Source organism: Trachemys scripta, chromosome 8 (genome assembly GCF_013100865.1).
Source record: "Trachemys scripta elegans isolate TJP31775 chromosome 8, CAS_Tse_1.0, whole genome shotgun sequence".
In the NCBI taxonomy this organism is placed as follows: domain Eukaryota; kingdom Metazoa; phylum Chordata; order Testudines; family Emydidae; genus Trachemys; species Trachemys scripta.
Window position 1 is genome coordinate 15,296,773 of NC_048305.1, and position 26,049 is coordinate 15,322,821.

General features: G+C 41.9%; 2 protein-coding genes across 11 annotated transcripts in view; both read right to left on the reverse strand.

Annotated features, from left to right (window-relative positions):
* Positions 1–1,020, reverse strand: part of AFF4 (AF4/FMR2 family member 4) — a 77,751-nt gene extending 76,731 nt beyond the window's left edge. For 5 of the 6 annotated variants that reach the window (XM_034778020.1, XM_034778015.1, XM_034778019.1 and 2 more), the window contains exon 1: positions 540–1,020. The gene's annotated coding sequence lies outside the window, so the exon portion shown is untranslated. The remainder of the gene's footprint in view (positions 1–539) is intronic. The other variant, XM_034778016.1, reaches the window with a different exon arrangement.
* Positions 1,021–5,962: 4,942 nt separating this feature from the next.
* On the reverse strand, positions 5,963–25,804 carry ZCCHC10 (zinc finger CCHC-type containing 10). 5 transcript variants are annotated; one of them, XM_034779011.1, is made up of 6 exons: positions 25,725–25,740; positions 25,227–25,302; positions 19,675–19,818; positions 17,676–17,837; positions 12,347–12,388; positions 5,963–7,969 (listed from the first exon to the last, which is right to left on the reverse strand). In XM_034779011.1, the coding sequence occupies exons 3-6, from the start codon at positions 19,713–19,715 to the stop codon at positions 7,702–7,704; spliced, it is 513 nt and encodes a 170-aa protein (XP_034634902.1). In that variant the 5' UTR covers positions 19,716–19,818; positions 25,227–25,302; positions 25,725–25,740; the 3' UTR covers positions 5,963–7,701. The 5 variants fall into 5 exon arrangements, with proteins under 5 accessions (XP_034634902.1, XP_034634901.1, XP_034634899.1 ...); XM_034779010.1 differs by lacking the exon at positions 25,227–25,302 and having other exon boundaries at positions 25,725–25,804; XM_034779008.1 differs by lacking the exons at positions 19,675–19,818; positions 25,227–25,302 and having other exon boundaries at positions 25,725–25,801.
* Positions 25,805–26,049: the final 245 nt, after the last annotated feature.

Here is a 26,049-nt window from a genome sequence, read left to right on the forward strand (position 1 = left end):
GGGGTAAGGAGGCTTGCTCATCTTCATGTATTAATCTAGACAGCATAGGGGCTGATGCCTCTTTTAGCAGGTCACATCTGACATGAAAGAGGCCATCCAGAGCTGAAGGGGACAGAGGATGGGGGAAGCAAGGAGTGGGTGGAAGTTTACAAAGAGACCAAGAGGAGGCTCCGTCCATGAGGAAGAGGTTACTAAAACTGAAGGGGCAACAGAAAGAGTTTCAAGCGGGGGAAGATAGTTGGAAAAGGCAGGTGGGGGAGGGGATAAAGAGTAAGGGGGGGCAGATACGGGGAACTGGGGAGACGCTATGGCCCCCTCAAGGGGAAGGCAGATTCCGGGGAACTCTCACCCAGCCCATGCTCGGGGACGGAAGGGAGGCAGATGTTCCCCCTCCCTCCGCCCAAGCCCGGGTACCTCCAAAGGAAGGAGGAAGAGGACACAGTCCCACCGCCAGCGAACGGGCCTTGTCCAGACAGACACCCGGGAGCCCCCGCCTCCAGCCCCAGGGAGCGAGACCGAGCCGGAGCGGCCCCGCTTACCTCCGTTCGCTGCTCCGCTAGGCCCGGACCATTTCCCGGCTGCCGCCGCCGGCCCGTCGGGCGGGAGACGAGGAGGCCCAAAGGGGACGGAGGAGCCGCCACTGAGTCAGCGACAGCCAGCAGGAGAAGGGGGCCGAGGCGCGGCCCGGACCCGGGGGATGGGGGCGGGGAGGGCAGGGCCCGGAGCCGGGCACAAAGACCAGGCCCGAGGAGCGGGCTCGGGCCCCGAGATGGGGGCCCCGGGCGGAGGGAAGGCAGGACCCGGAGGGGCGGGGGAGCTCCGGGAGCGGGTCACAGGCTGGGGGAGATGGCGACGGCGGCTCCCCGGGGGTCCCGCCGCTCCATTGCGGGATGGGCTGGGTGTGCGGCTGGGTCCCGGTGCGGCCCGGCAGGGTCGGGTCCCGCTGGCTGGCTCCTCAGACAGCGACTCCAGCCCAGCTCCTCCCGCAGCCGGGCATTCGGATTACCCAGCAGACATCGCGCTCGCACAGCCCCGCCGCCGGCCACGTGACCCCCAGGCCGGGCCTTGGGAACCCAGCACGTGACCCGGGCGAAGGCAGCAGAGACACGCTCCGCCTTCTCAAGGGAAGGCGCGAGATCCCGCCACGTGATAGGGGCAGAGCGAAGGGGAGGAGTTTAGGCTCCCCCTGCCGGAGAAGAGGTGCCCTCTTGATGTGCTGCTGCCCTCAGATGCAGTTGCCAACCTAAAAATTTGAGGCTGTCCAGGCTTGGCTGCTGCCCATCCAGAACACTTAGTGCTCCTCTCTGGCAGATACCAGGCAATGCAGAATGCACTGCCCCGCAACCAGAACTCTACCCCCCTAGTACTGGTAAGAGCCACCACTGATTGCCTCTATGTTTCAGCCACGGCTGCCCTATTGTAAACACTGACTAAATAAACAGGTCATTTTATGGGGTGTATCCCCCCAAATTGCATCTTCTCTGACATCTATATGTTCCCAAACTGCCCTTCACAGTATGAGGGCTATCTGTACTGACTGATGCAGGGATTAGAGGGCAGAAGTAGCGCAGGTGATGTTCCACAGGGGAATCATTAAGGTTGGTAATAGCTGGCAGCAGTTTATGCAGAGTAGATGAAGTGATCAAGGATAGGCAGAAAGGCTGCCGACCCCTAGGATTGACATACTGTACATAGCTGCCATTCATACATACCACCCTAAATGCAACTCCTGCTTTTGTGAGGACAGTCTGAAAGTTTTTCCTACTGTACCTCTGTGCTGCAACCTCACAGAACTATTTAGCATCTGAAAGCATAGGGTTACATCAATCAGGGAAGGTTGGAGCATCATTCAATAGGGGCACAGTTAAGGTTATAGGGCAGGGCTGGTGCATACATATCTCTATATTTACTGGATTTTAGTGGTTTAAGTATCAGTGAACTTGCTAGTGTAGAAGAGTAGGAGGCAGTGCTAGTCAACCTTGACTCTATATTAGTGAAGTTTTTGGGTAGTGAATAGATGGCAGTCTTAAAATGAAGAGTTAACAGGACGTTAGGAATTTGTCAACATCTGTGAGATGTATTTCCTGGTCTGATGCCTGAGATTAGACTTGAAATACACTTGTGGCTGAATGACAACTTGTGACAAGTATATCAGCTGTTGTTGGCTTTGTTTCTTTCTTTGGTTTCTTCCTTTGATCTTTGTGCAATAATTACTTACCAAAACTGTAGTTAATAGTTTGAAGGAAGGACTCCCCCCATTATTTGTCAAAAGATTACATGTAGTTTTAGACTCCTTTTTACATACTTACACATGTATACATTTAACTTCAAAATAAGATTCATTTTAGCTATTATATAGCACTTTTTAGCAGATCTCAAAATGCTTTAACTAAAAGTTACTAGAGGACCAGCTCATTACCTACTTATGTCATATCTACTTAGGTTCTGTGGGTCAAGAACTGGGTGAAGCAGTCACTTAACACATCAATGAAAACATGGATCCAAAATCCCTCCCCTTCACCATGCTCACCATTCAGATTCCACACCCACATATGCAGGAGTACTTCAGGTCTGCCAACCCAGGATGAATTTAATCTAGGAGGCATATGGCACAGGAGAAAAGTCCTTAAGATAACCTCTGCTCTTGACTTCTTTCCACTTAAAATCTCAAATATAATATTAAACTTATTTTTTACATAGGTTCACAGGGTATTGCTTATAGCATTATTCCTATACTTGCCAGTTCAGACATTAAGTGAATTCATGGCCGCAGCAGCATAATCTAGGTACACACATCACTTTAGCATCTGAGCATCTGTCCCTTTGAAAGACTGTAGGCATGAGATTTAAATAGAGGTTTTTTTTCTTCATTTAGTAATTCTGTCCTTGTAATCCTGACCCATCTACAACTGCTTTCTGATTTTATACAGTTGTGTGCTACTCAGATGAGGTCCTAGTGTTTAAATATTTATGCTTAGCATGTTACATTGTTGAACGCACAGAAAAGGATGGACCCTCTTCCTGTTGAGACTGTTAATTACACTATGTTTGAAAACCATCTTAAGATCCCCTCATGAAAGGCACTAGAAAAAGCCAATCCATCATCATCAATGCATGAATTACCAGAGCTGATTTGAGTATTTGCTATAATGCTGCTGCTCTTGGACTACCCATATTCCTTGGTGTAATCTATTTTAAAACTGTTTTTCTGTATTTCCTTTTTTTCCCCAATTCAGCTAACAAAGTTTTTGTTTCCTATGACATTTTATTACATGCATATTAAAACAAATCCATCTAGAATTCCACACAAATTGTTGCTACTCTGGACATAAGAGCCACTCAGAATGTTATGGCACCAGCAGGGCTAGAATTCAGTTCTCCTGCTGCAAAAGGACAGGCCCCCTACTCCTTGAGCTAAAGGACAAACACAGTTGGGAGGTAGGCGTACAGCTGTGAATGTCTGATTCCAACTAACGGGGAACAAAAGTGCAGATACATACTAGCCAGCTAATTACAGTACTTTAAAACAGCAGTCTTTATTTAGACACTAGGCGGTTAGGTCTATACCCCGCACAGAAGGTAACTGTGGCCTGCAGGAACTTCTGCACTAGTCTGGCATAAACATAACAGCTAACTTATAATTAAAAGGAGGTGCACATTAGCCACAGTGGTTACTGCAACGTCAAGGCTCTGAAGCATCTTTAGTACTGCTCAATATCCCAGGGGAGGATTCAATCTCTATTCCAGCTCATAAAAATCACCCCCTCTCAACCCAACAATTATGGTTGTGTATGGATCCTGAATTTTCCTTTCTTCCTTCACATTCATGGTAAGGTTGGTTATATGGCTACAGGTCTTTTTGGTTTTTAAAACAAACATACAGAGCATTTGTACGTAGGCTCAAAATTTCAACTTTGTGTGGATTTACCAGTATTGTGTCCTCCTAATACAGATTGCAAGAAGAGGCTCTTTCAGAGTCCTCTTCCTTACTGCGTAAGGTCTTACATTTTAAACAGTTCCTAGTCCTGCTTTTTGTTTGTTTATTTTTAAAGAATACTGAAGCGGAGTTCCAGGCCTTTGACTTCATGTCAGTGAGATTAAGACCTTTGCCAATGAGTATGATCCAATATTTATTTCTTCATTTAAAAAATAAATAAAATCAACAGGTGCCCCTCCAGTGTTCCAGTGGCAGCAGTCCAGCACAATAGCATTTTTCAGTAAATGTTATCTTAAGCTCCAGAATCTAACTTTTCATTTAAAATTAAATTATGTCTCTATCCCATACGATTGCAAAGACCCCTCAAATCGTGAGCAGAATATAAAAAGATAAGAACGGATGCCCAAGTCTACTGCCAGCCTGACACAATAACTCAGACAACTGCATTTCAACAGGGTATTGAATGTGAGGCTTTATTATAATTTAAATATCAACATTATTCAAAAATACTATCAAGGAGGAAACAAAATCCTAATTGCCTGAAAATGTTGTAACATCTATAGTCAAATGTAACCCTGTAGGTTCCTATAACTTGGAAGTGCTTGCAAAGAAAAGAAATCTGTTTTTGCAGTTTATTTACTTTGTGCATTTAATAGCACTTTGTGTATACGCAGTTTCTCCTTTGATGAAAATACCATTATAAACATCAACAGAGGAGCAGAAAAAAGCTGGAAGCATTTTTAAATTTGCAGTCTGATTTTTTTTTTTTTTTTTTTTTTTTTTTTTTAAGTTTTCACTTTGACAGAATATCCCTTTTAAATCCTTCGTTTTTCAAAAAAATCAAGTTGATTATTTTACTGGTGATCAAGCCATACAAGAAAGTTCAGGATAAATTAACTTGTGAAGATCTGCACAAGCAGCTTTGAGTGGCATCTCAAGTGAGAGGAGAACAGGGCTTGGGAGAATATTTTTTTTTGGATAAACTCAGTTTGACCCATGAATGAGGATAGGATGTTCAGTATAATTTAATTTAAGAAGTTCACTTTAAAAAGAGAGAAATTCCAATTTATGCGTGAAAATCCCATCTACAAATCCATCTCACATACAGCCCTCTTACATGATCTCAGTTAGGGCACCAAAAATCTAAGTCCAGCTCTCACAAATGTTGGAGTTTTATTAAATCAAAACAAGAAAATCAAGTTGCCTGTGCCTTTTGTTTTTCCACCCATCAGCAATGTTTCCCCTTGAAATATGATACTTCTCCTCAGGCTATTCTTCCACTAGACTGCATCAATTGCTTCAGTTCAATTAGTAATGGCAGTTTTACTTGTAATGGGGAGGCATTAAATTGAGCCAGTTTAAAGCAGTACAGGTCTCAATAACTACTGAGTAAATGTAACAATTTCTAGTTAGTAATCTTTGTAAATTAATGATCATTTGTGCCTAATTTAGAGCTTTGGAAGATGGTGATTAAAGAAATACCTTTCCTTGTAGAATCAAAGTGAAATAAAGGATCCTTTTAATAGCAAATGAGGAGTTGAGCTAGTAAGAGTTGGATGGCTGAAAGCTCTGGTCAGGCTGGCGGGTTTTGCCCTCTAAGATAAAAATGGCTGGGGATAAATAAAACAGAATGGAGCATGGATTTAAAATTAAGCAGAAATATCACATCTAAGAGCAAGTGATCTAAACTAAATAAAATAAATAAAAAGCCACTATGTTTCTGGCTATAAAATATTGGAAGAAGTTCCTTTCATGGCCTATCACTTAATCACTGCTGAATGATATAAAGTGTCCTGAGAAATAGCGTACTGTCTCCTTAGACCTCCCAGCTCAGGGACCAATAAACCAGAAGTTAAACATAGGTTTTCTTAATTTCTTTAGCAGTTGTATTGTTTCGTCTTATCTCCTGCAGACAGCTTCTTGGATCGCCAAGTGTGCCCATTTTCTAAAGTTATTGTCCTCAATCTCTACCATATCAGTAAATTTGCAGTTCAGTGGACTTCCAATGAATATAAACTTAGCAAACAGTGTTTAATAATTTATTAACTTTTCCCATTAAATGGTACATTCTCTAAGATGACAAACAATTTCCTGGTAGTTTTATTTACAGTCTTCAGGATGTTCTGTAAAACTCAATAATGATTACAGACTAAAACACACAACATACATATTTTCAAACATTTAAATAGAAGCACATTTTATTCAAAAGTAATTCTACACACTACTTTTTCCATAAAAATATAAAAAATAGTTTAATTACTATATTTTACCTAAACCAGGATATCTAAGAATTTTCTTTCACATATGATGCCCCCTCCCAAAAAAAGGGAACTCCATCAATAAGAAATTGAAAAGGAGACTGCATCACAAAATTAAATGACTAATGCCATCTGCTTAAATTCACCACAACAGCAAATTAGTTCTATTTAGCAACTTGCAAAAGACATCTTGCAGTATGCAGGGTTGTGATGTTTGTTTGGTGGAATTTTTGGCTAATATGCCTCTTCCATTTCTTTCACAAATGTGCACAAACTTGTCATGTAAAAATAATGGACTGAGCCAAATAATCATTTTATACTGCAAACTATAATGCCAGGTGCCATGTGCCCAACAAACGCAAATTGGCAATCTTACACTACACAATAATTTTGCAAAAATAGCAAAAGGGAAATATCTTCCTTTTGGGAACTATATTTAAAGGTGACTCATTTTTTCTTACTAAACTTCCAATGAAAATAGCTTTTTGTCCTTGCTTTGAAAATAATGTCTCAATTATATTTATGTTACTACCATTTCTCCAACTCATATTCTGTGTGGAAAGCTAAATGAGTTCGGGGGTTGGGGGGGGGCGGGGAGGGAAGAACCACTATGGCCCCTCTCTTTTTAGGATACATTTAAATTTTATAAAAAAGGCACAAAGATGAAACTCCTAAGCAGCATTAGTTATTATGATTCACCCTCCCCCCCCCCCCCCCCGTAACCCTCGTCTTATTCCAATGCTACTGCTGCAAGAGACATTCTTTGTCTCAGAGAATGTTACAGTCCCATGAACTCAGGAAACAGGCAAAGTTGAAAAGACTAGCTAAAGCCTTTGTACAGTACAAACAGCATATGGATCTCTAACAAATTAGCACTAATAAAGGTTTTATGTTGCAATTAACCTTTGACCTGGAAATCTCAGGAAAAGTCATTTGAGAAAAGCTGAGCAAGAAAGTATAATATATTTCTCAGCAAAGGGATGGAAGTCATCCTCTGAGCAATACTGTGCATTCAGTTTAGCCAGATAATGGTAATGCTATTCGAATACTACGCAGCCACTGGTGTTAGAAGCTCTTATTCCTCTTCCTCCTTAACTAGTTTACAGGATTTTCTAAAACATAAATGACACTGCTGTAAACAGAGGGTCAGTATATGACATATACAGCACAGTCTGAAACAAGAAGGTTTTGCTCTCTGGCATGTAAACATTAGGGTTACTGGACTTTAGGTCATATAAACAAATCTGATGACAGATTTTTAAACTAAAAAAGTAAAATTTCCCATTAAAGGATTAACCACAAAAATACTCTTTCAATAAGTCTCACTTGCCATGTAATACCTTTTTATGTCCTATGACCGAATATGTAAAACACTTAGAAAGTTTTAAACTGTAGAAATTTTAACCAGTTAAGCTGTTTGGCAATAATGTATTCAAAACCTCCTTAGAGAATGACATTATCGTTCGCTAATACCAGTCCTACATTGTCACCGAACATGGCACCACACTATTTCTTCTTCTTTTTCTTCGGTGGCTCATCATCAGAGCTGCTGTCTGTGCTGGTGCTGCTGCTACTGGAGGAACTAGAATCTGACTCGAAGTCTGAGGAAGAGGAAGAACTACTTGAAGATGGGGAGGATGAGGAAGTGGAGGAGCTTTCGTCACTGTCGCTGTCATCAGAAGAAGAGGAGGAAGAGGAATCTTCACTCTCGGATGAAGAATCACTAGCTGAACTGATGCTGCTATTGCTGCTGGAACTGGTGACGCTCTTAGACCTGCAAGAAACATGAAAAGGACAGATGAGAGATTTTCTTCCCAGTACAGTGGTCACTGAACAGACCACTACAAAAAACAACGTTCATTACAGTCTTCCAGACTTGACTCTGTCTGAAGGTGGTATTTCCCCCGCTTTCTTGATTCTGTTTTGAACAAATACCCTTAAGCCATTTGAGTAATGGGACAGTATAATACATACTTCCCCATCGTAAAACAAAACAGAACTACAGGAGAAAAAGCAAAGGTTTGAAACTTGGTATGGGTATCATCCTTACTGAGGACTGGGGTCTTTGTTTGGTTAGAGTGGGAGAGAGAGACTAAAAGTTTTAAGTGATAGGAAAAAGTGACTGGACAACAACTAAGAGTTTAGAAAAGCTTAATGAAGGTCTGTTCCTTTGCCATTATTGTACATGCTCCCTGGATGAAATTCTGGCCCCACTGAGGTCAATGGGAATTTTACTATTGACTTCAGTGGGACAGAATTTCACCCAAGGGATGCTGCTCCCAAGTTACTGATGGAGAAGGAATCCAACGTACCCACCACTACAGTAACATTTTGTGAGATGGAGATTTTAATAATCTCAGTGAAACTTTCAGAAAAAACAAATCCTTTAAAAATAGCGTTATCAAGGGCAAGGAAAAACATGAATATGGGGGTAAATATCATGAAGTCCTGCACGGTCTGCCATTTTTCTGAATTCATATTCTGCAAACTCCAAGCTTTCATTTTGATTTTTAAAAATCAGTCGTTTTCCCATTAAGATGCAGCTACCACAGCTGCGCTACCACTCCTAAGCAGTTTGAGGTTTTGGTATGGACAATGCTACTAAGTGCCAAAAATGAACAACACAGGTTTTCCAAAGATACCTCAGCCAAAAAACAAAGGTGTTAGCTCACCTTGCTCTCATTCCATTCAGTCAACTGAATGTCATCCCTAACTGGTACTATGTAAAGTGCTAGAAATATTAAGCATAGGTTCGCCTTTCTCCAGAAAAAAGGAAATTAAATGCAATCATAACATTAAAGGTGCTTCGCTGAAAATCACTAAGTCAGGAAATTCATAAGCTAAAGTTATAACAGCTACATTAACTCTGCCTCATTGTGCATCCACAGTTGTGTCAAATTGACATTCGTGGAGCCATGTGTTAGGATGTTCTGAGCCATTAACAACTTAATATACATCTGTTATCTGTATTTCTCCCCCCCCCTCCCCCCAACAGCTGTTTTTTCCATTGAGGGCAGTTTATTTACAGCTGCTCAGGAAGGAATCTCCAGAAAATAAGCTAATAGAAGCCACATCTTAAAGTGGTGTTCGGAATCATTAGGACGGATCACTACATAGGTAGTAGAGTGGGTACTTGCAGATAATGCCTAATAGCTATTCCCTTGATGGAAAGATTTTCGGGGAGAGGGCAAGGGCCAAGGATAGGAAGCAGAAAATCATCTACAATAGAACCTCAGAGTTACAAACATCAGCGTTACGAACTGACCAGTCAATCACACACCTCATTTGGAACCGGAATTATGCAATCAGACTGAAGCAGAGATGAGACCAAAAAAAAAAAGCAAATACAGTACAGCACTGTGTTAAACATAAACTACTAAAAAAATAAAGGGAAAACAGCATTTTTCTTCTGCATAGTAAAATTTCAAAGCTGTATTAAGTCAATGTTCTGTTGTAAACTTTTGAAAGAACAACCATAATGTTTTGTTCAGAGTTACATAGAACCTCCATTCCCTAGGTGTTCGTAACTCTGAGGTTCTACTGTACTTGCTTTCAGAAGGTTACATAATATATAGTCTGTGGTTTGGTTACACAAGGGGGATGAATTGTTGGGACAGATGAAGAAATTTACTTCCTTGGAACAGGCAGAGATACACACATGGTTTAGGTAAAGCAAGAAAAGTAACGTTTAGATCATGCTCTAGACTTTTTTTTATATTTTGTAACACAAGCTTTCTCACTGCCGTATGACGCTGTCTGCAGTATCTGAATAATTTTCTGCAGAAAAGGATTTAGGGGTTACAGTGGACGAGAAGCTGGGTATGAGTCAACAGTGTGCCCTTGTCGCCAAGAAGGCTAACGGCATTTTGGGCTGTATAAGTAGGGGCATTGTCAGCAGATTGAGGGACGTGATCATTCCCCTCTATTCGACATTGGTGAGGCCTCATCTGGAGTACCGTGTCCAGTTTTGGGCCCCACACTACAAGAAGGATGTGGAAAAATTGGAAAGAGTCCCGCGGAGGGCAACAAAAATGATTAGGGGGCTGGAACACATGACTTATGAGGAGAGGCTGAGGGAACTGGGATTGTTTAGTCTGCAGAAGAATAAGGGGGGATTTGATAGCTGCTTTCAACTACCTGAAAGGGGGTTCCAAAGAGGATGGATCTAGACTGTTCTCAGTGGTACCTGATGACAGAACAAGGAGTAATGGTCTCAAGTTGCAGTTGGGGAGGTTTAGGTTGGATATTAGGAAAAACTTTTTCACTAGGAGGGTGGTGAAGCACTGGAATGGGTTATCTAGGGAGGTAGTGGAATCTCTTTCCTTAGAGGTTTTTAAAGGTCAGGCTTGACAAAGCCCTGGCTGGGATGATTTAGTTGGGAATTGGTCCTGCTTTGCAGGGGATTGGACTAGATGATCTCCTGAGGTCCCTTCCAACCCTGATATTCTATGATTCTATGAATAGATGCATTGATATATTATTGAAATGGAATTTCAAAATCAATAAAATGAGTTTTTATATAAGGCAACCCGAATCAGTTCTCTGATACTGCACACTAGATACAGATAAATGCATCAGAATAAGCAGTAGACTCATGGATCAAAGGAGGCAGAATCAGCCAGAGTCAAAGATCAAGTGTCTTGGGGTTTGCAATCTACCTTCCAAAAGAGTGCCATGAGGGAGGTGGTAAGAGCTAGTGTGGGCACAAGAAAGCCCAAAGCAACCTAAAAGCTATGGGGCACAATTGCAGGAGTTTTGTCATTTCGTATTTTTCTGGTTAAGCCTGTAGCAATGCTACTGGAACCTTAACTTCTGCATCTCTTAACTTCAGGATTTTAAGTATACAACAACATGCTGAGTTGAGTATTTTTGTATTTAATTCTTCCTAATGCATAGTAAGTGTACGTGATGCTTTATAGGCAAATAAATGAATACTGTGGTTGGATCTGAGGAGGCCTATTACACGTGAGAAAACAATTCAAACCAAGAATGTGTAATGTTTTAAAGGTGATCTGCAAAGCAAAAAAATGGGTCTGTCAATGTAAAATTAAAGTCTAAAATCTTTTTGCCAAAATAAAAGGATGTCTTTAATAAAAAAACATTGCTTCTTCAGCTGAGCTGAGAGCTCACCAAGAAATCCACCAGTTAAACCAGCCAAAAAATCTTACTGCGTTATAGGTGAAACCGGGTTATATCAAACTTGCTTTGATCCGCCAGAGTGCACAGCCCTGCCCCCCCCCGGAGCGCTGCTTTACCGGGTTATATCCGAATTCATATTATATCGGGTCACGTTATATCAGGGTAGAGGTGTATATCATAAAGATGTAAAGAAAAGGGCACCTGACCAATATTTTAAAATCCTTTGCACGTCTCCTTTAAAGGAGGGATTTTGAGACAGAGGGCGTTTTCCAAAATGGAGCGTGGGTGGCTGTTCCAATCAGCAGAGCAGCAATAAAGGAGGCATTAAGCTAGAAGTGGGAGAAGACAGTTAGACCATATTTCCATTAGGGACTGTCACACAAAAATGTTGCTCGCAGATATGGAACACATGACAGCACCAATGGTAACTTCATAACAAAGTTCTATTAGTTTTTTATACTAACACAATAATTAAACTGGTCTAGCTGTGGGCTCCCAGCAGCGTTATCACTGCTTCATAAGACCCAGTTTTAGTGTCAATGATAGCTTTGTTTGGTTGGGTTTGGATTGGTTTTGTTTACAGTCGCTAGAAAAACTTTTAGAGGGAGATGGCAGTTCGGAATGGGGAAGAGACAAGGAACAGCAAGCTGGGGAGAAGGAACAATTATTAACTGGAAAACAGTAGTCAATTATTGCAGTTATTTGAAATACAAATAATGCCCTTCTAGCCAAAGGAAGGAATATTTTTTTCTACTAAAAGGAAGAGTATGTAGAGAAGGGAAGATCAAAGAGGAAAAAGTGAAGACAAAGAATTAGAAGGTGAAGGGGGTTGGAGAAACTTCAAGTGCTCATAGCATGACTACTTAGAGGAGGCCAATGGTGACAAACAAAATCCTTCATTTGCAATTTCTACTTCCAGTATCTCACACACCCTCTTTCAAATTACCCTCTGCCACAGTGAGTGCAACATCATGCACTGGAATAGCTGCACTTTTAATCTTTTCCCACATACCTTTTTTTCTTGGTCTTCCTTTCTGCAGTACTTTCTCCAGTTCTAATTAAGGGGAGGGGAAAAACAATGGCTTTGATTAATGCAGTGGGAAAAATTAAGTAAACAGGTGCACAGTGGAGTTGAGGTTTATAATAGAAAATCATCATCCCACTGGCAGAAAAGTAAACAATGGGTTGTTATGACTGAAGTTCACTTGGCACATTCACTTTCAGCCATTTTTCAACCCAAGAGGAAGACATTCCCTATAACTTAAAAAAAGCTGTTGTATTTTACCCTTTTAAATATTTTTTTTGTATTTGAGTATGCCATACTCTCAGTTACCTTCTGCTAAGGGTTCTCTACCTTAAAATGAAAGTGTCTCTGTCTTCTTTTCACACTGATAGTGTGAAAAGAAGATGTGTACAAGTTTTCTTTACCTAATATCTCAAATTATTAAAACTAAATTTTCAAAATCTAAATTAGTTTTCATCATTTATGCTCTTCATGAATTTCTCTCCTGTGCAATAGAAAGAAAACAAACAGTCCATTTTTATTATCATCATCTAACTATTTCACTTTCAGGTCCTCATGCATTCACACACTGATAGAAAGTTTGGGTTTCAAACACTGCAGGGAAATGCTTGTTTAACAAAATATTTTCCTTCGGAATTAAAAAGGAAATCCCATGGAGAGATTTCTGTTGGTCTTAACTTTTGAGAAAACCTTTCCACAAAGTAGCAGTATTAGGCCAAATTTGCCATGACTGTTCCCTTTTCAATTGATATGGTCATATCACCTTCTCAGCCAACTGCAGAAGTAAACCACACGAGGCCTCTATTTTGCATAGTATTTAAGCATGTAATTAATTCCATCCCTGTTCGGGGAGGTGCAGTGTCTGAGTGGTTAAGGTCCTCAGCTACAATCCTGAAGACCCTGGGTTTGAGTACCAAGTATCAGAGGGGTAGCTGTGTTAGTCTGTATCCACAAAAACGATGAGTCCGGTGGCACCTTAAAGACCAACAGATTTATTTGGGCATAAGCTTTCGTGGGTAAAAAACCCACTTCTTCAGATGCATGGAGTTTGAGTGGATTTCACACTGAAAGGTTACCTCTTATCACCCAACTGACCATCTTTGATGTGAAGCTGGCCTCATCACTCCCTTGTATACTGTTGGCTATGAAACGGATATAACCACAGCAGCCCAATGAGCCATTGGCTCCAGAGAACTTTGACTTGACTAATCAGGAAAGCATTTAAGCATATGTTTAACTTTAAGCTTGTATTTACATCCCATTTGACATCCAATGGATTTAAGACCTTTCCAAAAAAGGGATTCTTTCCTTAATCAAGGCCTAATATTAGGAGCAAATTTAGATAAATAGAAGCAAAAACTATTCCTGGTTTTTACAGTTCGGTTGCTCACATTTCACTTAAAAGATGAGCAGCACTGGATTTTAGAGAACAGAGCTCATCCATATGGTATCCGAAATAATGTTTTGGGTTTTTTTTAAAAACATAATATTGTAATGAAATGGTACTAGGTAACATCAAGGAGAATGCAGACTTGCCTACCGTCACACAGACCTGCAATATGCTCATGCATTTTGCAGGTCTATGTGACAGAAGGCAAGGTGTCAAGCATTCCCGCACAACTGGTAAAAAGATATGGGTCTGTGTGCAAGAAGAGTGCTTTCCTCACATAATCCCCAGTTGCCATACAGAGAGTTCACTAAACTACAAACCAGGAGCTCACAAATTCTAATCCCAACTCTTTTACTAATTGTTCTCTCTATTTCTGTGCCCTCCACAACCTTCACTAATCAGGGCCTCCTGTGCCACCTTAGAGGAGGCACTTATTCATTCATTCATTTTACATCAGGCAAAGCTGCGAATAGAACCCTGGTCTCTAATTTGCCAAAATGCCTTTCAGAAGAAAGGGCCTAGATTATGTGTTAACCTAACCCATGATAACAGAGTGTGGATTCTTTGTCCTGCTCTAGTGGCCAACCAAGACAGAAATTTATGAGTCTGCTACTGCCTCCATACTAATGTGTATTGTCCTGGAGCTCAAGTGGTAGAAACCCATACTTTTAAATCCAGAACTCCCAGGTTCAAGCTCTGCAGATGATCCAAACAGAGACACTATTACACTAGTCTATGCAATCTCTACTCTACCATACTCAGCTCCCAGAGCCAGCAATACAAATCAGGACTCCTCATACCCTACATTCACAAGCAGTTGTCTAACCCAGTAATAAAGTGTGCTGTCTCCCACTCTACAATCTGCTTCATAAGGGGGATAACAGTAAGCTTTCCCCTATCAGTTATTCCTATAGTTGCCATGGTAGAGGACGATGGCATAGATCTGAAGATTGTGGGATCAAACCTGTGTTGTTGTATTATTGGTCTGCTGCTGCCCTATAGATAAACCAAGGTCTTAATTCTCTACAGATGCATGAGCATTAAATCCACACTCCTCCCCTACACAGAATCACACAGCTGGAATCTGTGCTGGTATGCAAATTAGTTACAAATATGAAAAATTAAGTAATTTGCATGTATCACACAGAGTTGCACAAAACTTGGCAGCTACTGGAATTAAACCTTTTAAGCCTCCATTTGGTACTGTACTTATATCATCATTCACTATAGAAAAGCCAGGGAGTCTGCCCTCAGGATGTTGAGGAGGTACTGCACGTCTCAGCTTTGTACTACATAAAACGTATTACATTTTTAAACAAGCGGTAATTGAGTTTTACATTTTTAGAATCTTACAGCAATTTTTTTAGAATTTTAGAAGCCTTTAAAATTCTTTTTCCATTGTCTTCATTAAGAACATTATTCGTAGTATTTAAAGTATATTTACATTTCATTATTACGTCACTTCTCTTCCTCACCCCAGCTATTGTACAGTACTTGATGCCTAACAAGTAGGGACAAGGAAATATGTCCCAAATGTTGCATCAAAATTTGAATAAATTTTAGTGTCTAAAAGCACACAGTCATTATGTATTAGAGGGCTTAATAATCAGAATTATTACTTTGTACTGAAGTTCCTCAATTTTAGGTCACACAACCTCCATCTAGGTCAATAACTATTAACTAACTAGAAGGATCATAGTGCAAAATTATTTTCCCACATTACCTAGTCTTGGACAACCGGACTTGTTTGCCAGTGCAAGGCTATATTACATATATAGTTATTCCATTTAAAAAACTACATTTGTCAGAAAATGAAGATGTGAAGACTGACACAATGGCTTTAATTTTGGCCCTTTTAAATGTGTATTACTTTTACAACCATATTGTTCTACGTAGGTTTTTATATGGAATGTCCTAGATTTTTGTTGGGGTTTTTTTAAGAAAAGTCAAAAAAAAAAAAAAAAACCAGTATGTACACAGGTCATAACATAAGTGAATCTCATTATGCTGTAATTATGCACACCAATCAAGTTTTTTTAAAAAAACCCTCACACCCATCACATCCCCCATTTCTCTAGAAAACAGATAATTTAAAAAGTGCTTGTGCTAAAACGCATACCAAATTTCACTTTTATAATGCCAAACTATTTCCACATTAAACCTTTTAAAAAGAAATAGTTCAAAACATTTTTTTAATAATAAAAGTATTTTCCTCCACACCGCTCACGTTTTTAAAAATGGCCGAACCATTTTTCGCTCAGACTTTAAAAGAAAATTAACCCTTAGGTGGAGACCTTGTGTAACCCCCACACTTTCTGGGTGTGGTGTTCTGTCCCCTCCAGTGGCACCGAGACCACTTAGAGATTAATGAGGCTGCTACTGCCTTAGTTAAGGCTTTTAGCTCATGCAGTAGAGGCTCATGCATTAAGCTTCAGAGATCCCAGGTTCGATCCCCCCGCTGACAACTGGGATCTGTCCATGTTACACTTGCATAGAAAATTTCAGCCTCAAAAGAATAAAGATTCAGAAAGTCATAAGCAACTAACAGAGGGAAAAATAAAGTTAGAATGAAAATGCTTAAGAAACCTTAAATCCTTGGAAGCAGCAAAGAGTCCTGTGGCACCTTATAGACTAACAGACGTATAGGAGCATGAACTTTCGTGGGTGAATACCCACTTCTTCGGATGCATGGGTGGGTATTCACCCACGAAAGCTCATGCTCCAATACGTCTGTTCGTCTATAGGTGCCACAGGACTCTTTGCTGCTTTTACAGATCCAGACTAACACGGCTACCCCTTTGATACTTAAATCCTTGGGCTTCACTTGGCCAATGGCATTAAGCACTGTGTTGTCTAACCCTGCTTAAAACAAGTCTACACAACACAAGGTTCAACACATCAGCAGCCATTAGTTCTTGCCTATGCTAGTGTTCCTACCATTGCTACCGATAGTGAGTACCATTGCTATTCAGTATATGATAACAGCTAGGAGGATGATCGACATAAAAATTATATGAAATATCCCTTTATGTTCAACATTTTGGAAAGCTTCTCAGTTCATTAAATGACTTCATTTTCTCTCTGAAGGCACTTTTGATTAAAAGGGTGAAATGTTTGAGTGCTGAATTCTTCTTCACTGGGAGAAATAACAAAATTCTATCTAGGGGCCACAAGAATTAAGTGAAGTCACACTTCAGATTAAGGCAAAGTCCAATTTGGATATTTCTTCTTGGTTGCAGGTATCACCTGCCTAGGTGTCTCACATGTCAAAACTGCAAAGCATGTAGTTCTTTTAATCCAATAAGATGTATCCCCGATATTTCTAGGAATAAAAAATTGGCAATACATATGAATCCATATCTTGCTCCCCTATTTGCTTTTTATTCTTCAAACTAAAAACAAGGAAAAACCATGCTCCTGATACACTGTTAACATAGCACCTATGTTTTTGTTGGTGGACACATTTATGGTGAGACTTTAAAAATGACACATCACATACTTTTCTAATTATGCTTATTGTCCCCACACTAGGAAAGATGTATACAAACTGTTTTCTAAGCCCCATGTAAACATGTAATAAGGTAAGTGGTCAAGATGTCCAGAAAACAATGACCCATTACAAAAAGGCCCCATTACTTATTTTGACTTTATTCCAGTGACCCATTTTTGTTTAAAAAACCTGTTTGACCTAAGTTATAACAGGGAGATACCAAATAACCTGTGGATACTGTGGGATACAAATACACGTGTATATCCTCTGATGTACGTACAGCAACTATTAATGTTAATGGGAGTTACACATACAGACTGAAGAGAATGAACACAAAAACCACGCAAAGAAAACTGACCATGCTACTACAATCTCCCAAACACAGTCTATACATACTTCTGCTAATGGTTTTTAAGCCTTAGACTGGCTGATCTTACCTTTGTTGCAACAATAGTCTGTTTTCTTTTTCTTTCAGAGCTTTCGCTAATTCCACTGTCCTTGATGGTCTGTGCAGATATTTTCTTTTCCCGGTACATTCATAGGTCCAATGTCCAAACTCTAAACACTTCTGACATCTCACATGCTGCTTGTTTGCCTCCCTACAAAAATACAGAATTTGCTTAAGAGCAGGTTTGTATTTAAAGTTGGGATATTTAAGCACAATCAACACTATCTATTGAAAATTACATGGTGCATTTTAGCATACCAGTCCTAAGACAAAGTATTTGTCTTGTTTAATTTGAGCTTTAACTGTCTGCCTGTATTTATTGGTGCTTTAGCTTTTCTCAAGTCAGAACAATCCTGCATTTCATTGGGGCAGACAAGCACATGCATATACCTGCATATAGTCAATGGCAGGGTTGGGTCCTTTGTGATTACTGGAATGTTCCTGTATCAGTTATTTATCAGAATGAACACAAAGACACTTTTCTATTCCAGAACTGGAGCTCTCAAGTCTCTTTCTGCTGAAGTGGTAAAGACTAAACTACACTTTGCTCTTGGTTGACACATTGGCAAACGGTGTGTGGCCAGCATTTTAGTCTAATAACTCCTATTGGTTGGTCTCGCTTTCAATCTTTCCTCACTCTGCTTGGAGTTCATAATTTCCCATTCCCTTCAGAATTTAAAATTCATAAGCAACTATTAAAGAGTTTGAAGAAAAGTGGAAGTGGAGCAATTTCTTAAGTTTCAGCCAGTGAACAAAGGTAATTCAAATATTGAAAACACAATTCTTGTCCCAAACTATCAAATATTTTGGCAGCATGTTTTATATTCCTGAACCAACTGCGGGCAATATGGTTACATAAACATAGATAAATGTTAGTAAATTGTACCTGGTTACAATCTCCGAAGAATTTGCACCTGCCTCCATAGTTTTTTTCAAACAAGCACCTACAAACCTGTTCCTATCCATTGAGTCAGTTTGTTGCAATATTTTGGGCAGCCTAATTTTCAAATCATGGGAGTGTAGTGATTAGAGGCAGAACAGAATGTCAGACTAAATAGGACACCGTGTTCCTTGTGGGAAATTAAAGAGCGATCCTACAATTTCAGCAGCCAGTTAATGACTGCTATCACAAAAGATGCAACTGAGGCATGTGAAGTTCGAAGGTAACATTTTACTCTGTCCATCCCAAGTATAACCTGACTCTGACTTTCTTGCGTGCATAATTCACTAGAGTTAGCCATGCAAAATTTTACTCACCTGCTTCCTGAGAAGGTGTAAACTATTAATTTTTCACCATCGTCACAGTAAACATGGGTGAATAATTTTGAGCCCACATTGGTAAATAGTCAGAGAGTTTTGCAATACTTTGCTAGAAATCACAGAGGGAAAAAACTTCCTTTCAGTTTAATATAGGTTAAAGGAGACTCTGATGATATACTCATCCTGAAGAAGTGAGTTCCCACTAACAACTTTTCACTGACACAGGAAGGGAGCTAAAGTTGTTTCCTCTGTTTTATTTTTCCCTCCCACTCCTCATTAATTTCTTTATCTTTAAAATAAAATATTTAGCACTTTTACTTTGATTCATATTTACACTCCCGAGAGGTAGGTATTAGTCTCCTTTTACAAATGAGGAAATTAAAGCAGAGATATTAAGTGACTCACCCAAGGTCACATCACAAATTGGTGCCAGAGCCAAGATTAAAAAATAGGATTTTCTGACTCCCAGTCTTCTGCTCAATTTATTGCACCAAGCTGCCTTTCAACTCTGCCTTTTACCCCCTTCCCTCAACTGAAAGACTCACTTCAGAAAGTTCAGTCCATTCAGAGCCACTCAACAGCCACATACTACTAGAAAGAGGAAAATTCCTAACTGCATATTTAGCATTTAGACACAGTGAATAGGAGGAGGATAGGAGGAAGGAGGAGAGAGAGGCTATTAGCATTGATGGATGTTTTGGTTTGGTGTGAAACTATGAGTCACCTACTGCGGTACAGAAGAATGGCATGGTTCACTGGCCTTTGTCATCACTTACTCAGGCTCCCAGGTCTATCAAGTTTCTAATAGTCATCCTGTCTATAACATCCAACACCTTTTCGAGACTAAACTTCTCTGGCTTCTTGTAGTAGCCCTAAGGAGAAATGCTAATTTAGATTCAATAGGGAACAAATAAGACTCACAATTAATTGCACACAATTAACTTTGAGAATTTAATTTCAGTAGGGAACAGTACTTTTAGTAAGTAGGCTGAACAAGATTCTAGGGCTACTGAAAGTTTTTTAAAGTTTTATTTTCTCAAGCTCCATTTCTAGACTCCACCGAGAGAATGTCTGTGAATACTGAACTGCCTTGAGACACATGTTGCACTCAATGGTCAGCCCCCCATTAGCCTACTAATATAACTCTACTTCAAATTTTACAAAGGTTAAAAAAATAACTGAGGGCTAACTAGGTGTATTTAGACTACCGAATACATGGCATTGTAAACAAAATGAGGCCCCAAACAGCCAGTAAACCGTCACTGATATATTTTATGTGGTGGATGGCACTTAATAGACAAATATTAAAAAAGATCTTTGCTATTAAAACATTACCGTATAGGTTTGGATGTAACATAAAAACCTTGCATGTGCTGGAGGGGTATCCAAACTAATTGAAAGATACTGCTTCCAGCCCCCACTAAGAAGAGGGGCTGAAACACCTATATACTGTAGCAATATATGTTTTACTAGACATGCTTAGAGATAGATGAAGATTCTTATGCCGCCGGCCTATTCCTCCATGGAGATTAGTAGAAAAGGAAGATTTTTCTGCTGCATCAACTCCCTGCCAACTCCTACTGAAATCAGCCTTATCTCAACTGAAGCTCAAAGGAGGAGGAAGTTTGGTACACTGAATCCAGGGTTTTTTTGGTCAATGTAGTCAATCTCCAAGAGGAGGTAACTAGGTTGACGGAAGAATTCTTTTATCAATGTAACCGCATCTACACTGGGGGTTAGGTTGACCTAACTCAGGGGTCGGCAACGTTCAGCACGCGGCTCGCCAGGGTAAGCACCCTGGCGGGCCGGGCCAGTTTGTTTACCTGCTGACGCGGCAGGTTCTGCCGATCGCGGCCCCCACTGGCCACGGTTCACCGTCCCGGGCCAATGGGGGCGGCGAGAAGTGGCGCGGGCGAGCGATGTGCTGGCCACCGCTTCTCGCCGCCCCCATTGGCCCGGGACGGTGAACCGCGGCCAGTGGGGGCCGCGATCGGCCGAACCTGCCGCGTCAGCAGGTAAATAAAACTGGCCCGGCCCACCAGGGTGCTTACCCTGGCGAGCCGCGTGCCGAACGTTGCCGACCCCTGACCTAACTAAAGATGCAAAACTTTTCACAGACCTGAGCGACATAGCTAGGTTGACCTAATTTTTAAGCAAAACCAGGCCTTAGACTTCTGGCTCTGCCACAGATGCCATACGTGAGCAGAACTAGCACAGTTCCTCCACTTAATGAACACACAAACACAAACAAACATTCAGCTTTTGGTGCCAACTCAAACCAGCACATATCTTCTCTACTGGAAAACACTAGAAAACTAGATAGTACAACCAAACAAAAACATACCATCACTTCCAAGTCCCAACACCACTCATCTCCTGACCAAAAAAGCAGACAATTCCACCCAAACCAAAATAAAATCTAAATCTAAAAGCAGTCTAATCAACGAGGGAGAAAAAGATCAAACAAACTAGACTGCTACAGATTTCTAAGCACAGCCCTAACAGCAAATCTCATACAAGTGAAATGGTCAAGACTAAGGCCTTGTCTACACTACTAAGTTTTGTCGACAAAAGGCAGCCCAAAACAGAGCAAAGAAGACATGTTCCAGGGGGTATCGCACTTCTCCAATGCAGAGAAAAGGGAATGCAAGGAGTGGAGGGAAGCCGAAAGGCAGGACAGAAAAGAAAATCAGAAGTTTGTTAAGGATGCTTCTGAGCAGATGTTTAAAGTCATGGAGGAGCAAACGCAGATGCTGAAGTCCTTAATAATGCTGCAGACTGAGCAGATGCATGCATGCCCTCCCCTGCAGCACATTCAGAACTTTTTTCCATGCACCCCTCCCCAAACTCCACCAGCACAGTCCTTTCTGCTTTCCTGGACTTCTCAGTTTCCCCTTCACTCCACTCCCTCTGACAACTTTAAAAACGATAGCTGGACCTACACACAGCTCTGAACGTCTGCCCTTCCCTGGTACCTCCTTCCCCACCAAGCATCTTTGTGTGAGTGTGTGTCGTTTCTTGTGCAATAAAAGCAAGTTTTTGAACAGTAACTCATCTTTATTTGTTTCCTACAAATTGAGATAGCAGGCACTACCAATACATACACAGGCATTTTAACCATTTGCTTACTAGAATGTAATACCCAAAATGTCACCATTGCTTCCTAGGAAAACTACATGTAAATGTAACATTGCAGCACCAATCACAGAGATACACATTATTGGTTCTCATTTTCAAAGTGTTGCCTCAAAGCTTCCCTGATTCAAATTACCCAACTCTGGGCCCTTCTGACAGCTCAAAATCAGCAGCCAAGCAGTCTGCCTCAACACTCCACCTCTAAGCAAACCTTTCACCCTTAGCTTCACAAAGATTATGCAATACATTAAATAAATTAATGAAGAATATCCTATCTCCTAAAATGGACCTTGAAAGTCATCGAGTCCAGCCCCCTGCCTTCACTAGCAGGCCCACGTACTGATTTTGCCCCAGATCCCTAAGTGGCCCCCTCAAGGATTGAACTCACAACTCTGAGTTTAGGAGGCCAATGCTCAAACCACTGAGCTATCCCTCCCCCCATGTAGTTATGCCTATAGAAATATTATCCTCATTGAGGTCTAACCTGCCATAAAAGCATTGCCAGCGCTTCTTTAATCTGCCAGAGGCACATCCCACAGTCATCCGGCACCTACTCAGCCTGTTGTTGAACCGCTCCTTACTGCTGTCCAGGTTTCCTGTGTAAGGTTTCATGAGCCATGGCTGTAAGGGGTACGCCGGGTCTCCCAGGATCACTATGGGCATTTCAATATCCCCCACTGTAATCTTCTGGTCTGGAAAGAAAGTCCCCGCTTGTAGCTTTCTATACCGGCCGGTGTTCCTGACGATGCGTGTGTCATGCACCTTCCTCGACCACCCCATGTTGATGTCAGTGAAACGCCCATGGTGATCCCCAAGCGCCTGCAACACCATGGAGAAGTACCCTTTCCTATTGATGTACTCCATCGCAAAGTGGTCTGGTGCCAAAATTGGAACGGGTGTGCCACCTAGCACCCCTCCAGTTAGGGAAACCCATTTCTGCAAAGCCGTCCACTATTTCACGCATATTTCCCAGAGTCACGGTCCTTCGTAGTAGGATGCGATTAATTGCCCTGCACACTTGCATTAATGCAGCCCCAACAGTTGACTTTCTGATTCCAAATTGATTCGCAACCAACCAGTAGCAGTCTGGAGTTGCCAGCTTTCACATGATTGCCACACACTTCTCTACCAATAGGGCAGCTCTCATTCTGGTGTCCTTGCACCACAGTGCTGGGGAGAGCTCCGCACATAGTTCCAGGAAGGTGGCTTTCCGCATCCAAAAGTTCTGTAGCCACTGCTTGTCATCCCACACCTGTATGACAATACGATCCCACCATTCAGTGCTTGTTTCCTGAGCCCAAAAGCAATGGTCCACCCTCTGCAGCTGTTCTGTGAATGCCAAAAGCAATCTAAAGTTGCTCCTATGCATATCACACAGCATGTCAGGCAACTGGGAGTCTTCTTCAGTTAGGAACATCACAATTAACTGCACTGCCATCCGCGATGTCTTCATGACAGTTATCAGAGCATAAGAGAGCAGTGCGGGATCCATCCCTTCTCACAAAGATGCCGGGGTGCACAGCAAAGAAGGGCCATTAAAAATTCCATGAAAGAAAGCCAGAAGCCCATGGAATGCTGGGACAGAAAGCAATGCATCACAGGACATTGAGCCCGGTCCCAAGATGCGCCACGATCTGCTCCACCTTCCCACAAGACCTAGTGGCAGAAGGTGTCGAGCTGGACTGTGGGATACGTACCCACAGTGCACTGCTCATACTGTTGATGCCAGCGCCCCAAGTGTGGATGCGCTCTGCTGAAAGAGGGAGTGAGTGTGAACATGCAATACCGATTTTTATTATAGCGCTTTTTGAGTGTCGACATAACTTTTGTTGACAAAACTCTGTACTGTAGACAAGGCCCAAGGCAAGCTCATACTGAACATGGGATCAGTGACTATAAATGGAAGCTAGGGGATAAGTAGCACAATGCAAAACACATACAACCAATATGTAAAAGGAAAAGTTGAAATGGAGAAACTGTTCCAAAATGAAAGGGAAATAATTATTCCATAAATCATTAGAAATTATTAAACTTTCCACTGAAAAGTAAGAAAACTATGTAATCCTGGAAAAAGAAAGAAATAAGAACACTATCCAGCCCCATTAATCACATCTGAAACAGACAAATATGACAAATAATTACAGGGAACAAACTCCCACAAACTACAGTGAAACCCTAAACAGACGTTTGATGTACTTTATCTACTGGTACCCTAGGCTTATCTTTAGCTCACTTGGCTTGAAAGGCTATAAAAGCACCTAACAACAACAATTCATTTGAAATTACTTTGGCCAAGTTACTTTAAGGTGACCTGCATAACTTAAAAACAAAAATGTAGGCTTATGCTTTTTTCTGTGCACTTCTGTAGATGTGTTAATAAAAGAGACCTGACGTGATTTTTTTCTGCCTTTCTTTTGATAAAATTTAAAATATTGTGTTTTCTCCTGGTTTACTTGTAAGCCTCATGAATCTCCCAGCAGTGTGTATTGTGAGTTCTCACACCTTAACTGAAAGGTGGGGGTGTTGAACTTTTAACATTTTGTGGAAAGAATGCCATAATTAATTAATTAGACATTGGTGTTAACAACTACTCAAAACAATCGGACTAAAACATCCTTCCTCTCTCAGTCATTCAGCTTTCATTCTTGACTATTGTAATACCATCATTTCACTAGTTCTTCGATCACCATAGTCTGCCAAGACACACAAGATCTGAATTTCTGGTGTAAAGAACAAGCAGAATATTTTCTGAACCTTTGAAAGGGGGGAGAAAAAAAGCCCATTTAACCTCTTTGTTTATCAGGGGGCTGATCTGTAATGGTACTTAACTATCTCACGCTGATAGTGAAACTCTTAGTTTGTTAACATTTGTAAAGAGCTTTGAAATCCTCAGATGCAAGGAACTAGAGAGGTGAAGAGTATTTATTATTCCTATAACGGCCTGTACCATGGTTCACTTTTAATCTTCCAAACTATATTATAGAATTTGTTTTTAAGAATCAGGGAGCAGCAGGCCTGTCCCAGTTCACAGACAGGGTAGAATTAGCTCTTTCTGGGAGAAAGTACTTCATTATCCACTCCAACGAAAGATTTACAACTTAACTTTAAAAGAAGAAAAATCTGCTCTCATGCTGCCGCCCTTTACCCGTGGGGCTGTCCCCCTATGGGGGAGGGAGGGCTACTCTCCAGTGCTGCAAGGTGCACGTCAGACACCTGAGGAGCTGTGGAGATGAAGGGTCCTGTACACATGCAATGCATTATCTACTGCCCCTCACCACCGCCTATCCCACGGCCCCTGGCGTACGTGACTGGGCTGGCCAGCCACCACTACCCGCCCCCCTCCCGAAGGGCTTGCTCCACACCCAACTTGCAGGCTCTCCGGGATGGGTGAAGGAAGCGATTCTCCTCCCCACGCACCACCCGAGGGGCCCAGGCACACGGGCATCACCGACTCCACCGGGACTCCCCGCCGAGGCGCCCCTTCCCAGGAGAGCCCACGTCTCTGAGGCTTCCCCTCCAAGACAACCCTCCTCTCCCCTGCCCACGGGACCCCGCTCCTCTCGGGCTGCCACATGAGGACAAGCCCCTCGGGGATCCGCTGTCACCGGGGACCCTCCCTTAGCCCCCGGCCCGGCGCACTCACGCCTGCCGCCGAGCGATGAGTCGGTGCATGGGAGTCGCCATCTTAGCCCCTGACCGGAAAGTGAGGGGAGCCGACGACAGGCCACCGCGCTGCATGATGGGCAATTCCGCCCTCCTCCTCCTTCCCCATTGGGGGAGAAGCCGGCAGCTGCCTGCCACAAAGAGCCAGGCGCCAGGCGGCTAGAGCGGACGCGCGTTGGGGCCCGTCATCCACCACAGCTCTACTCCTCCGGGGGTGGGGGGAGGCCTACCTACTGGCTGGTGCTGCTCCCTGCCGTTCCACCGGTGCGCTCAGCTGCTGCCCAGTCTCCTTCTCCCCCGGGGCC